Raw genomic sequence first — 15,689 nt, forward strand, 5'->3', positions numbered from 1 at the left:
CTGTGAAAGTAGAGAAGCTTCTTCCAGACAAGCTTCCATAAGCTCCACAGGAGGGTGGCTTCACTGTTTTTTTTTTTTTTTTTTTGCTTTCCACAGTTATGTCTGCAACTGCTGCATGGTCTCTTGTGCTAAACGACAACAATAATTATACCCACTACCATTAGATTCTCTTCAATTTGCTATTAAAGCCATTAATCCAATGTTAAATCGAGCATTTGCCAATAAGATGTAAAGTGAAAGCATTTGTTAAAATAATGTTAAACAACAGGGCAAATGCGTGAAAAATATAATCAATGTGCTCTCCTATTTTACCAAATGTGCTCCGTTTTTTTGGGTTTTTTTTTTTTAACATATTTGCTATTGGTATGTTGAGCAGACCAAAGGTGTTGCCCCTTCTTCGAAAATCCAATAGCAACAGACACATTTGTTTTGGGAATTACGATTTACATTTATGCATTTGGAAGATCCATTTCAGCTATATATTTTAGTATGTGTGTTAGTCTTTGCACTGCGAACACAGTTGATCTGCAGGAACATATTTACCAGCATTGTAAAGGTTAAATTCTGTTGACCTTTCCTTAAGATCTCATTGGCTATAATTTCTCATTTAAACTGTTTTTAATCAGAGGGAGCAGTTCACAATTTGAGTTTCACAATTTTATCCTCTCCATGACTTTATTTGAACTGACAAAGCCATCATTTCGCTTGTTATTTGTCCTCATTTCAAATATCCAATAGTCTCTTTCCACTTGCTGGTTGGTGGCAGGTGGCAGTTGGGGGCGGGGGTCATCCTCATTCCATAATGCCTTTTATTGGACAGACATCTATTTTCAATATGTTTGGTCCTCATTCCTAGATAAAAAAGTTAATTTTAAAAGCTTGCTCAGTGTTTGCATTTATGGATTTGACAGATGCTTTTAATAAAAGTGCATTCAGTACACTTATCATGTGTGTTCCCATGCAGGGAACAAACCCATGATTTTCCATTGTTAAAGCATTTGAGCAAGCATCAGTGCTTGTTTGACAGACTGGATGAAGTATGTGTCTTTTTCTTTTCAAGTATATTTTTAACATTCTTCATTTCTTTAACTTAGCTTTCTAATGTCCATCTGGAGGAATCTGTGCACTGCTGCGGATGACAATGTCCAGGCTATTAAAACCCCACCTTCATGGACTTTCATTCTCATTTAGGCACCCCCATACACAAACAGAAGTGAACATACAGAACCCTTCTTCAAACAAACTGTAAACACCGCAGCAGAACGCAGCGGCTAGAGGGATAAACGAATAGCATAGGGGCGGAGTCTACATTTCGCTCGCGTCCTATGAACGAGCTGATTGTGTTGAAAAGAGGCGTGGTTTGTGGATAGTATCTTCTGTGCCTGTGTCCTCCGAGCAAAAGAAAAGCGAGAAAGTGAAAGACGGGGGTAGTGGGGCATTTGTACGAAATGGGCTGTTGAACAGCGGGTCGGATCGCTCACGTCCGCTACCGCCGGCTTTAGGATTTTAAGCGTGACGGTAAAATGGACACATTTTTGGACTGACCCACGACGCTCGTATATCCGGAATGACTCCGATTACCGAAGTGACATCGTTGAATGTTCATGCTTTACGAGCTCTTTAGAGAAGATCCTGTGCGCGTGTCGTTTCGCTCTGGAACCGGTATTATTTCCTTGTCAGGGATGTAGCAGTAAACGGACTTTACGCACAAGCGCAGCCGGGTAAGTTAACACGCGCACCGCATTGAGCATTTGATGACAGGATCCAAGAGATTTCTCCGTCTCGTGGCAGCGAGAAATATGGTTGCGGTTCGGAATGGAATGGACGATGCCGTGTTGTTCATATCTCTGCTTTTATTGGTTGTAAAGGCTGTGAGGGCAGGTGTGTGGACGTGTACAGATCTGCTGCTGATAGTGAACTAGTCCGCTGGTTTCAGCCCTTGCTTTTTTATTAGATGGGTGCCATGTCATGATACAGCTCTGATTAATGCAAACTATGCATTTAACGTTACTGTCCATCAGAGCTGCGCGGCGCGCGTGCGATGAAAATCATTCATAGGTTTGCAGGCATCCATTTTTATGAAGGGTTTGGGTGAGTGCAGATAAGGAGAATGGAGATCACCTTGAAAACAGAACGACCCTTTTATTATGAGTTTGTCTTATCAATGCTTTTTCCACTGAGCTGTCATTAATTTCACGGTCTTTCTATGGTTCAGTGTATGTTTGGGTGCATTCTCTTTCACGCGTGACATATGGGAGGTGTTGAAAAGCATGTTCTTAGGTTGCATTTTTCTGTCCTTAGCTGATCACTTCTCACAGTATATTTAAGGCACTGTACCCGCCCCTCTGCCCTGAGCTGTCATTTGATGTTAGTTACGGTTTTTTGGTTTCAAAGAAAATACTGGTTGTCACATTGCAGGTGTTACTGTACCTTTAAGTGTTCACACTAGGTTATATTTGGTCTTGATTTGCGATTAAGGAATAATTCTGCTTAAACAGTCATAGGGTGATCGGTTTATAGCCTACAATATTAAATTATTTTAATTAGAGGGCGTGGCTCACCCTTTGAGTTTCAAGATTGGTGGTTTATCTTTATGATTTGAATTGAACTGACAAAGCTCTCGTTTCAGTGGAGAATTGGAGGAAGTCGGTTTTAGGCAGATGCCATCCAAAATGTTCATCAATTTTGGTTGTCCTTACATTACATTAACCGTAAAAGAGGGCTGAACGCCGGCCGGTGTTGAATGTGTTGGTTGCCATGACAACAGTAGGGAAAAGATGGGTGGCATCCTTGGTGTAGCTCCTGGATTTATGAGTCAGTATAATTCAACGGCCTCAAAAATGCAATTTAATCTTAAAGTGCACCTATTCCATTACTAAAAAAACATATTATTTTGTGTATTTGGTATAATACAATGTATTTGCGTTGTTTATGGTTCAAAAACACATTATTTTCCACATACCATACATTTTTGTAGCACCAGATTGCCTTATCTTCCTAAAACACACTGATTTTGTACAAAACTGACACGTTGTGTCCCTGATTGGCCAGCTAATGTGTACGTTGTGATTGGCCTGAATACCTCTGATGTCAGAAATGTGACGCTCCTTACCATGTTTGAAAGATTCGCTTAAAATGCAATACTGACAGGAGTTAACTTACAAGCTGTGAGTCTATGCAGGATGAATTATGATAATGTCGGTCTTGTCTACAACACCAATACCAGGAAGTAGACTGTTGCCTACAATCCGTGTGTTTGTTGTAGTCCAAGAAAATAGATTTACGTTGAATACGATATAACTTGCGTCATCTTTTACTTTTACTACAACATCATTAACATGTACTAATACACACTTGCGCACCAAAGGAAATGTAAAATTGTGGATCGAACCATTGGTGCTCTTTAAAATCAAAGCAAAGAGAAAAAGTATTGTACACCCTGCATAATAGTGTAATAGTGTAGTTTAGTTATTGCATTAGCATCGCAAAAAAGTCATGGGTTTGATCCCCAGCGAACACATATATTGATAAAAATGTATACTTTATAATGCATTGCAAGGTTCTTTGAATAAAAGCGTCTGCCAAATGCATAAATGCAACTCATATTTTTGCTCATGGCAGATGAACAAGTCATACGTCAATCTTACCATCTTTTGTTTCATTAAAATTGACAACATTGGTGGGTTTCGTAAGGACTTCTCTACCCACAAGGGACGTAATCAAATTAGCCTTCACAGTAGTCAATGGAGGCAGTAAACCACGTTACATCTGTATCAGGTGTCATTTCCTGTCATGCAAGGGTCTCAGGGTTCACCAACATCTCTCTATTTTGTTCTCTATGACCTACACACATCTCAGGGCCCTCGGGCCAGTGCATACACAGGCGTGGCCCTTACATAGACCTCACCGGGGCAAGTTCAAACTACCTTCTGCAAACATGCCTGCTGTCTTCAGCATATTATACGTTACTTTCAGCATATTATACGTTACGCTTTTTATTATTACAATTATTTAGGTGAAAATGTTTACTTGAATCACTGATATGATATTTGACTTATTATTTGCCATTTCCCTTTTGCTTTAATGACAATGTGCACTTGTTTATGCAAAACCCGATGATGTTATCCCTGCCTGATGTGAGAATGTCCCAAACATCTTGCATGCTTTAATAGAAGCAAACAAATCTGACTTTTAGTTGAATTGTTATACATTTACTGACAATTTATTTGTCTAGATAGAAATAGTGCAGATTCTCAAATTTAGCTTATTCATTACTTCATAATGTAAATGTGCTTCAAATTTTATTTTCAGGTTTCAAATGAGCTAATGCTAGGTTTTAATGTGGTCCCAGTTGAATCCCACAGTATGTGTGCCAGACAGTGTGCTTTCAATTGCACCGTTTGATATCCTAGTTATTTTTACATTAATTCAATAAGCTGTTTTATCCCAACTAACTTCAAAGTATGCATTGATTTATCAGTATGTGTTTTGAATTACAAGAACAGTAATATAAAATAAATATGCCTGCTTAAGCTATGGTCATCATCTTCTGTTTTCATTGCAGCCAGTGCCAGTAATTGTGTTTAATTGGGTGTACAAGGATTATGGCTTTTTATGGTCAGGGTAATTGACAGTAAAAACGAGCCCCTTAAATCACAAAAAGGTTAAACTTCCTTTAAACATGATCACTCCTCAGTTTTTTTTGGAGGCCTCTCTGAGGGTGTGGATAGGAATGCTCATGCTATATGTGTGTTTGTGTCTGGTTGTGTATGCAGTTTGGACAAGTGTCGAGAGGGGGGATGGTGGTCTCATTGTCTGCTGAACATGTTTGACAGGCTGTCTGCGAGGGGGTGAAGCTATTCAAACCTCTTCATCTTCCCCTCCTGTTTTTCCTTCTAAATTAGCCTTGACATGAGGGAGTTTGGAATCTGGACCCCAGCTTCGGGTTCACATCGGGGCTTGATCGGAGGAATCCCGGCCTGGCTTGTGCTATGGGGCTCTCTCCTCCATCCAGATTCATTAGAGCGTGAGGGGGAGACGTAGCCCTTAGCCATAACCACCACCCTCATGATTAATGAACGTCTTTTCTCACATTTGCAGTGTTACTCAACACTTCTTTTAAAAGCTTGAGACCATATCTCACTCTCCATACTGGCTAAGGGGTCCTCTTGGGTGAGCATAGGAGTGGTTCCCCAATTCTCCTTTTCTAAATGTTGATTTAAGACCGCTATTTTAGCTGCGACAAGCATTAGAGACGTATCGGTGCGTGAAATGTGTTCGGGATTAATGTGGGATTTCAAATCAGTCTGCGCTGAAAAACATTATTTTGGCTTTAACCCTTTAAAACTATTTGGGTGTTACATGATCGCCTCTCGATAGGAATGCATGTTAGCAGCCATCAGTAAGGCGATTTAATCACAGTCGGTATGAACGGCCCTTTTCTTTAAGTCGTGAGTTAACCGTAAACACTTCAGACAAGAAAAATGGCATGTTTGCAGTAATAAAACAGTGCATAGTTAAACACTGCTACCACCTGCCCCGCTGTCAGTATTTGGAGAGAGAACTGAATTGCAGAATTGTCCCCGGACGATCCGTCATAGTGACATTCACGCCTCAGAAACCGTTTTGTTGACCTTACATTGGATACAATTACATACAGCATCCAGGCAACCGAATCTAAACATTGCCAACTTGCAGTTCACCTACAATTACTCATCTAAATATTTTGGCAGTCTGGTTGGTTGTCGTTAATATTAACTAGTGCCAAGATGTAATTTAACAAGAGAACTGTAAATTGTGTGTGGTACTTTTTTCATGTGGTAGTAACCGCTTGCGAGGGTCTGCGAGATCTTGTTCTGCTCTACGTACTTATAAATAAAGGTGTAACGCAGTGATATTACTTTTGTTTCAGAGCAGATCCATCCTGATTTGAGTTTTGTAAGTAATGTATGTATATATTGAAATTTGGCAAGAACCGTGATTTATTTATAGTAAAGCACAGCACAGACTGTGCTTTTCATGCTACATCCATCCTCTGTGCATAATGTCTTGTCTTCCTGTCTAAACTGTGCATTAGTCAAGCAATCCTTTTTGACTGTGTCATCAGTTTTTGCTGAGTAAGTTGTGAGAAAACGTATGGAGGTAGAGGCATTCGTACAAAAAAGGCCTGGTGAAGTGTGCGGTGTCCTGCTTGTCACAGAGGATTAAGTCAAAGGCAGTATTCTCTCTGATATATGGCCCTCATTCTTGTCTTTCAACTTCCCTCAATGTTTCTCCTCCGGTCTGATGACCTGACTGACTGGAAGGCCATTGAGACATAATCTCCAAACCAACAGCACACACTAAATGCCATCTATCTCCACCCATTGTCTGCAGGTGTCGTGTTACTATAGCTGGTTTAGAATGACTTGGGTGTGTGTGACTACAAAATAGGTCACAACATTGAGAAGAAATGTATAAAGTGAAAGATTGAACAAATGACACATACAGTATGTGGCTGATGGCAGTCACTGGAGGCTTGTTTGTTTACATTTCATACATGTACCGTATATAATATCAAGAATTATAAACTTGAATGTGGCATGTAAGATATCTAAGACTTTAATGTTAAAATTTGACAACTATTTATAGCAACAGTAATTCTTTACACATCAAACTTATATTATGACATTTCAAACCACCAGCGTATCCATTAATGTCGTCTCAATTACACTGCTTGTGGGAAGGCTTTACTAAGCCGCACTAATGGCATTAAAGGTCCCGTTCTTTCAGTGTTTTTAAAGCTTTGATTGTGTTTACAGTGCGCAATATAACGTGTGTTCATGTTTCACGTGTACAAAACGCAATAAACTAAACACAATTTTTCACACAATTAACTTATCTGTACACTGTCCTCAAAACGGGCTTTTGTCTTCCTTGTTCTATGAAGTTCCTCCTTCAGAAATACGTATTGAGTTCTGATTGTGTAGTTTGTTTAGTGTGTTGTGATTCGATAGCAGGTAAGCTAGCCGTTAGCTTAGCTGGCCACTGACATATTCCTGTGTGCGGAGTTTGGTCAAAAACTGTTCTACTGATGTCATTAAAGCAGGAAGTAGAGGGCTGTAGTCCAAACCAACCGTTCGCTGTAGGCTTTGAAAAGGGAATTATGTTAAAAAATATATATTTTCTAGAAGTGAACTTTGAGCTTTATCATTTTACAGGTATTATTTATGCTATTATAGCAACATTATAAACTAACTAGGGTTTATATAATGAGATAAGGAAGAACGTGACCTTTAAAACTGAATACGTACATGAAAAACAAAGCTATTTTATTGCAAGAGGAAAAGCCTGCTAAGGGGCCAGTCACACCAAAAGTGTTTATTGCAGTTGCAGGCGCCTTTTTTGAATGATATTCTATGGGCAGGGAGCGTTTGCGCGCTGTTTATGCGTGCTGAGCGCCTTGCGGTTTTTGCCGCCGGCCGCAGCATGCGCCTTTGAAGGATTGCTGAGAGCGGAGAAGCACCTGACGTCATTCGCGTCTTTCCATTGTCCAATCGAATGAGGGGAGAGGCGGGCCTTACGTTGTGGTGAGGGACATTTACAGTTGCTTTGAAGAACCGGACTACACTCAAACAAGGTCAGAGCAAGCGCCCTCTTTTAAAGTTTCTGCTAATATGACAGTTAACAGCAAAAGAGCGCTCGCGCTTCAATATTTGATTGACAAGACAGCTGACTCGTGGTTGCTTAGCAATATAAAAAACCGCGTCGCACTGCTCTTTTTTTAAAAAAGGCAGTGCGTCGCGCCTTGCGTTTCGAAGCGTTTAAAGCACGGTTGGTGTGACTAGCCCCTAAGGCAAACAGTGTTCAGTTTATAAAACTAGAATATCATTTGTGGATGATATTGTATTCTTGCCAAAACTATCGCAAGACTGTCAAGCTATTGCTTTTGAGGCATAATCTATTGTCACGTAAACAGATGTGTACTCCTGTATAGCTCAGTGATAAAGCATTGCGTTAGCAGGGCAATGTGTTCAAACCCAGGGAACACGCACATACTTATCAAATGTACTGCACTGCAAGTCACTTTGGATAAAAGCTTCTGCAAAATGTTTAAATGTAAATGTAATATGTGATTGATCACCAGTTTTACATTTGCCTTCACATTTTTTGCACAGATAATTCATTATGCATTATATTGCATTATGCATTACAGTATATTATGCATTCTGAATTTAAGATGCATCAAATGTAATACTTGAGTTTAGTTTAAATTTAGTCTTGGGAGAGGTCACAGCAGGGCACATTGTCTTGTCTCCTTGTTGTTGACAAAAAATAACAGAAGCTAAGGAGCGTTTGATTCAAACATAGACTTGAACCCAATTACCACGCGTGCCCTGGGGACACAAGAAGAGTGACAAGCGGTTGAGTGGTGAGAGATGGCAGTGGGTTTGTGCAGAGCTTGGCTGGATATGTGAGGAATGTGGCCTGTCCAGACAGGCTCACAGGGAAGATTAGGCCATCCGCAGGGACAGAGGTGAGCCGAGTTGGAAGATTAATACATTTACTGTATCAGTATGAACACCACTGGGTTTAATAGGCAATTGAAACTATACTACTTTGTATAAAATTAAATTATTGTGTGCGTGTTCAATTTTGACACGTGCAGAGTTGCAGATGGGTATACATTTCTGAGTGAGAAATTAGTATGGTGTAGGAAATGATAATAAAAAGAAAAATAGGTACAAAAGATGTCATGGCCTCCATGAACCTTTCAAAAAGTACACATCTCTACCTGAAAAGTGCATATTAGTAGCTACATCAAATGTATACATATCTGTGCATATTAAGGCCTTTTCGAAGGATACCGGCGTCCTAGTGACTGCTTTTGTACAATTTTTGTTATTCAAGTTGAATACTTGTAAAATCCGTTTGCTTCCTTCTTGGGACCCTGTTGTTAGGAGACCTGTCTGGGAGTTGTGATATCTGTCATTGTGAACGTTTTTTACCCTAACCTGCTTCCCGTTTGTTTTCTGAGAATGTTTTTTTACGTTCATTTTACTGGTTATTTATTTACAGTGTACTGTACATACTTTCCAGTTTGTTTAAGATTTTAGCAACAGGAAAAATATTTGGTTATATGACTAATGTAGCATGTTTTTTTTCACACAACCATTTGAGATGTATACTCTCTAATGACCCCATGAAATAGCTTTACATCACGTTTGACATATTTTCTTTTTTAATAGCAAGTCTGAGCAGGACATATATCTTTAAAATGGCCAAAAGACATAAGTTTAATCATATTTTGTATTAGGGGAGGGATATTCTCATGCTAAAGAGCTTTTGATTGGCTTAAAATCTTTGTAGAGTAGGATGAGTCATTAATATTGTCAGTACAATTTCTTGGAAACTGTAAATTTTCTGTACTGGATCTGCAAAATGTTTGTTTTGACAACCTTTTGAGAATTGCATACGGAAGGCTTCAAAGCTGACAGACATGAACTAACAGCCACGAAATGTGCATTTTTTTTTTAAGAGTACATGGACCAGTATGAGTCAGCAGACCGTTTCTGATTCTGTTGATAATGTCTAGGACTCTTGACTGTACTAGATAAGCATATGTTGGTACAAGAATAATTACTTGTTTTAATTCCAACGAAGAACACCTGTATGGAAATAACAAGGAAGTTATATAGCCTATAGACATGTAACAAACTCAACATTTTCCTTCTAGTGCTGCAGGCACATGCTGTGAGTCTTTATTGCTGTTTGAGTCTTTTGCATTAGCAGTAATTGCTTATTGCTTCATACAGCATAATGAATCTTTCTGTTAAAGATTAACCGTCGAGTGCCGCCGACCCCTGTGGCAGTCACAGGGTTGCGTTGGGTATTGTGTTTTCATCATGCAAAGCAGTCACGTGACCAACTGTTTGTTGTGTCAGCTGAATAGGTACAGTAGAAAGGAGAGCTCATATTACGTGTCAACAAGTCAATGTGGACACTTTCCTTTTGAATGCTGGCTGTTTTAACTGTTCAATGTGCATGCATTGAGGGAAATTAATGAATGATGGTTGTTCGCTGTACAAAGTAAAGACGCATTGTATGATGTAAAGAGAATTTCATTGACAAATTGAAGGTTTTTAACATATTTATAAAATCACGATTTAATATTCAGCACTAGGCTGCTTGCATTCATGTGATATTTGGTTTCATAAAAATCTGGTTTAGGTTTTGTTTACATTTTATTTTGAGATGGTTGTTACAGTGCATATGCTATTTAGTTTGCCATTTGCTATTAAATGTTATGTATTTTCATCTTAAGTTTACCTAACTACGTAAGCAAATAACAATTTCTGAAATTTGCTTATTGAATAGTAGAGAGATATTTGAGCTGCTTATTAACACAGTGACAGAATCACATATTAAATTGTCAAAATGTGTAAGGACATGCTATAGACTCTAGGTTATATGACTGATTGCTTTTTGCAGTTTAATAATACTGTTCATTGTAATCTTGCATAAAAAGTATGTTTGGTTACATGCATGGTATTGCACCAAAATAAATAGTTATCCTTTTCATACCTTATCAAAATACAAGAAATATGAGATCGTCTAGTCAGAGGTTTCTTCAGGTTCCTAAAACTATAGGGCCTTTTCTGTGGCATTTCTATGAAATCATCTTTCAATGCACATTAAATCTTCCAAGTCTTTGTTGTGCGTTCACACTGGACGCGGAAGAGGCGGCAAAAATGCGCTATTTGCGCGTAGTTGGTAGGGGTGGGACAAAAAAATTGATTCTTAGATGAATCGCGATTCGGACGATATACTCTTGTTAAATATGCACATAGTTTGTTATTCAGTCGCTGGGTGCACTGCATTATATAAATACAGTAATACTACTGCCAAAATCACTGTGTATAATGATGGTGCTAGACGCTTAACGTTAGTCAGTTTGTGGAAGTTAATATGACGGTTAACATACGGAATTAATATGTCACGTTTAATTACTATTTTTACTGGTTTTAATGTCTTACAACAGAAACAGGACATATATGTATATAAGAATGACATTATTTATCCCTTAGTTGCATTTAAAGTACAGTATATGACAGTTCAGAGACTACTAGCAAAAGCCTAAACATTAACCTGGCTTTGAGAGCAAATGTGAGGTAATGACGTAACAGATATGCAAATTAGTACGTCAAGAATCAATTCTGAATCAAATCGGAATCGATTAATGGGGGTCCAAGCGATTCCCACCCCTAGTAGTTAGATGCTTGAACATTTTAAGTTTACTCGCTTCATTCGCATATGAAATTATAGTCATTCGAGACATTCCCGCTAGGCTTGCAGCGATAGTCGGTGAAACGGTGATAACCGGTGCTTCAGCCTCTCACCGGTTAGATCACTTGCCCACCGCGACACAGTCTTTCACCGTCGTTTTGATCGCAAATTCATACGCGATTTAATGCAGCGTACGAAAGCACTGCATTTACAGTTCATTTAAACATAATTAAAAAGTGAAAGTAAAATGTGCACGTCTGCATGCGCATTTATAAGCCCCTCCCACCTGGTGATACCGGTATCACCGGCTTTGTGATGCGCTTATGTAGCTCAAATAGAGTAAACTTACCAGATTGTTCAACCTTCTCATTTACTTTCTTCCAAACAAGATCCTTTAAATTCCTGTAAAAGTATAGTGATGATGATTGTCCTCCATTGTTGTTTTGTTTTTCTGCCTCCGCTTGCTTCCTGTTATTACGTCAATGCTAGAGCAAGCTCCTGGTTGGTTAATGCAGCATTCAGATTTTTTAACTCAATTTGTGCGGAATGCGCCATCCGTGCGCGCCTTGGATGCCTATTCGCGTCTTTGCATTAACTTAATATGTAAATCACTCACACCTGCCGCCTCTTCCGTGTCTGGTGTGAACGGGACTTAGTTTTGGCTGTGTAATTGCTGAAAACTAAGCACAACGGCTGTTGTTTAAAATGTGCTATAGAAATAACATTTGTATTGTATTGTACTTGATCATGTAATCCAATTAGAGCAAGAAGAGGTCTGTATAAATAGCCATCACCTCATCTCTGTCTCGTGACATTTTAGCAGCATTCCTCCGCCACCCCAACACCTCACTGTCAGCTGGTATCTATCCCAGTCAAGAATAGTGGAATTCAGGCCAAATTTCCGAGCTCAGAGACCAACACCCTACCTCGGACAGCACTTTAAATGTGCATTTACACTATAAAAAGTGAAAGCTGTTCTATTACAAAAAAAACTAATACCTAAAATATTTAAACCTGTTTAACTTAAAGGAGATATATTGTGACTTTTTCCATGTTTAAGTGCAATAATTGGGTCCCCAGTGCTTCTATCAACATAAAATGTGGAAAAGAACCCAGTAACTTAGTTTTGGTAAACCATTCTCTGGTAGCATGTGAAAAAATAGGTCATTGAAATTTGGCTCCCCTTGTGATGTCAAAAAGGGGATAATACCGCCACTTAATCTGCACTATCCAACCACAGCACTGCCATTTAGTGTAGAGATCAGCTCATTTGAAATCAAGGCCCCTCCCTCGCTCTTGCAGAACGTGCATATCACAGCTGTCAATCATGAGGTGACACAACTGTTTTATAGCATTAAATAACTAACTAAAAACAAACTTATTTTAAAAACAAACACTTGAATTTACATCAGCGTGATAAAAACTACAGTAAATGACAGAAACCAGCTTCGGAAAAAAGATAATTGAAGTTTTATTAAATTGTTTAGTTGGTCTCAAGTCCCATTGAATAATATGGGGGAGGCGGGGTTTATTACCTATACTGGGACCAGTCACTAGGAGGCCATCGAGAAGTTTAGACTTTAGACTGAATTAACATGTAACATTCGATGACATCAGCGTTATTACATTATTACGTGATTCGCATTCACGTAGTTAACATCGAGACGACAAGGCACCATTCTCAAAAACTTGCACTTTGAATCCCGTCTTCATTAGTTTTATGTTTTCAGGGCCCCAAAACATAACGCCAACGAACAGCCAAACCATTTAAAAACGATTGGTTTCGGTAAAAATTTTTGTTATGTAAATGGCTCTTAATTCAAAACACAGGTTTCTTCAGACTGATTGTGGTTTTTTTTTTTGATTTCCAGTAAGCAAAAACCATGTAAGTAAAACCTATTATAACGTATATTTCACACGTTTATTTCTCAAGTGAATTTTTTGTTTTGTTTTAAGAATATTTAAATATGCATACTGGCAAACATTACAGAAATACCGATTAAATAAATAGTTTTATTTGCAGACTGGACCATTTTGGTTTGCGTCCGTCAACAACATTCCTCTTAGCTGCGAAACTGATTACTCGTGAGTGGCTTCTTTCAAACTATTTTGATGCTAACCGTATGGTCTGAAGCTGAATGTTATTTTATTATCAGCTTGGAGTCAGCCAGAGGTTAGCCAGAAAATGTGAGCAAGAGAAGAGCTGCTCTTCTTCAGCTTTCTGTAGTAGGATGCTTGTTGGTGTGTGGTTCAGGGCCATAGGTTTCTTCAGCAGGGCATGTTTTCATATCGCACTAAAATAGAGGAATTTGTGGTGATCTTTCATAGAACGAGGGCTGATCTTGGAATCCACCAAACCAGATCACTCCTGGTGGTGGTAGGTGGGACGTCTGTAAGCAAAACCAGACGATGACTGTTGGGTGAGATGAACAAAGACCCAACACATGCGATTCTTGGGTTATTTTAGGAAACCTTGCACGTTGACCTTCTCTGCATTTTACAATTTTGTAAAGCACCCTGGTGGACCTTATTACATACAAATTGCAGTTGAGATTAAAGTGGCAGTTGGGATTGAACCGACTCCAGGTTTAGGGAGGGGCGGTCGGGAATTCCGCTAAGGCAACAGACTGGCTGAGGGGCGTTACGTTCAGCTGTACTCCAGCTGTGTCCATTTATATCAATGACTGACAGGCGGTCGAAAGGGCATCAGTGCCAGACTCGCCCATTCAGAATGCTAAGCAATGGATTCCTGTATCTCCACCTATGTTATTTTGCCATTTCTTTATTTTTAACTCCAGTTTCTGTTTTAAAATTTTTTTCACTTAAGTTCCTCATACTTTACTTTTCCAAGAAAGATGCTCAACTTTTCACCTTATGACTGTTACATGTAAACACCATGTTGACTTTTCCCACAGTATTTTACTTAAAGACCCCAGGGCAGATATCTGTGATCAGCATCTTCTTTAACCCAATAGGCAAACGGTTCTTCATGTTTTCATCTCTAAAATGCCTCGCAGGTGTGCACACATCTGCATGTATGTAATTTGCGCCCTCCTCTGAGAATTTAGCTGATTTTGCAGTTTCAAAAGTCGTTGAAGAGTATTCATTGTTCAAGCCATGTGTTGTTTATTTGTGGCTTCACACACAAATGCAAAGCCATAAAGACAGCTGATAGACCTTCTGTGTTTGGGCTTGAGTGACAGATGTTACTACAGTTTGTCTTGTTGCACACACGCTAATCTTTTAGCAACTGTTCATACCGTACTTTTCGCATTGCATGCCAAAGGACATGCTTTGATTCTATGCGTTTATTTCAGAACGGCTGAAAAGTTATTAAAGCCCAGATGCTCTTATCTGTCAGGTTCAGAACTTTTATTTTTGTCTGTGGTCCTTTGAAGCCAGAATCAGCTTCTGTTGTTTTATATATAGATGTGGCCCTACACATGTGGATGCAAGCTGCGTTTATTTGCGTGGTCTCTGTAATCCTCTATGGGAAGTGATGCATAGTGGTCCGTATTCACACGTGTGATGTGGTTTAACAGAATGCACAAATCTGATCATTTTATGCATATTATGTCACTCTTAAAAATAAAGGGTTCCCGCAGAGATGCCATACAGAACCTTTTTTTACTACAAAGAACTTGTAGATGTTAAAGGTTTAAAGATTAACCTTTATTTTAAAGAGTATAGGCTATTGCATTTTCTCTGTATTTTGTTTTTAAAAAAAAGATCTGGTATCCTGAACGTCTCTTGTCTTGTTTTTCGCAGGGCAGAGTGACCCAACTGTAGCGCTCACCTGGGGGAGGACCACCACTCCTTCATTCCTATCATCCCTTGAGCCCCCTCTCTATAACAGCCATGGCGCCACGGAAACGCGGGGGTGGAGGGCATGGTGCGTCCTTCTTCTTCTGCTGCTTCCAGAGCAGTGACCACCCAGAGATCACCTATCGTCTGCGGGAGGACTTCGCCCTGCAGTCGATGGAGCCTGCTCTGCCCATCCCCAGCTATGACGAGCTGGATGCCATGTTTTCTGAGCTGGTGGTAGGTACCATCATGTATGTTTTTAGTATAAAGGCAATTATATTTGATTTTTAAGATTGTCAGCATCTGTTGATTACTGGGCGAGCTTTGCTATCAGTCAACCACAAGTTCATATGTAGGTGAGCGTATCAGAATCCATTTACAAATAATGCATGAAATGTTTATCTATAGGAGTGGCCAAAAGTGATGTTCAGCTTTAAAGAATTGACATCTTTGCTTATAATTCAAATATTTTATTATAAGCATTTTATTAAACTTTTGTATGCATGTTGCATTGGTGTGTTTGGAGTATAAACTGAAGCTCAGTTTTTACATGAATTTAAGGAGGCTTGGCGAAAAATTTAACACAACACATGAGCAAAGTTTATAAGGACAAAGCCAAG

General features: G+C 39.2%; 1 protein-coding gene across 2 annotated transcripts in view; it reads left to right on the forward strand.

The window, feature by feature from the left end:
- The first annotated feature begins 1,390 nt into the window (after nt 1–1,390).
- daam1b (dishevelled associated activator of morphogenesis 1b) overlaps nt 1,391–15,689 on the forward strand; it is a 100,894-nt gene continuing 86,595 nt past the window's right edge. For both annotated transcript variants that reach the window (XM_065257165.2, XM_065257166.2), the window contains exons 1-2: nt 1,391–1,721; nt 15,034–15,306. In XM_065257165.2, coding sequence (XP_065113237.1) covers nt 15,124–15,306 — 183 coding nt within the window. In that variant the 5' untranslated portion in view covers nt 1,391–1,721; nt 15,034–15,123. The remainder of the gene's footprint in view (nt 1,722–15,033; nt 15,307–15,689) is intronic.

Source organism: Paramisgurnus dabryanus, chromosome 12, assembly GCF_030506205.2.
Source record: "Paramisgurnus dabryanus chromosome 12, PD_genome_1.1, whole genome shotgun sequence".
Lineage (NCBI taxonomy): Eukaryota > Metazoa > Chordata > Actinopteri > Cypriniformes > Cobitidae > Paramisgurnus > Paramisgurnus dabryanus.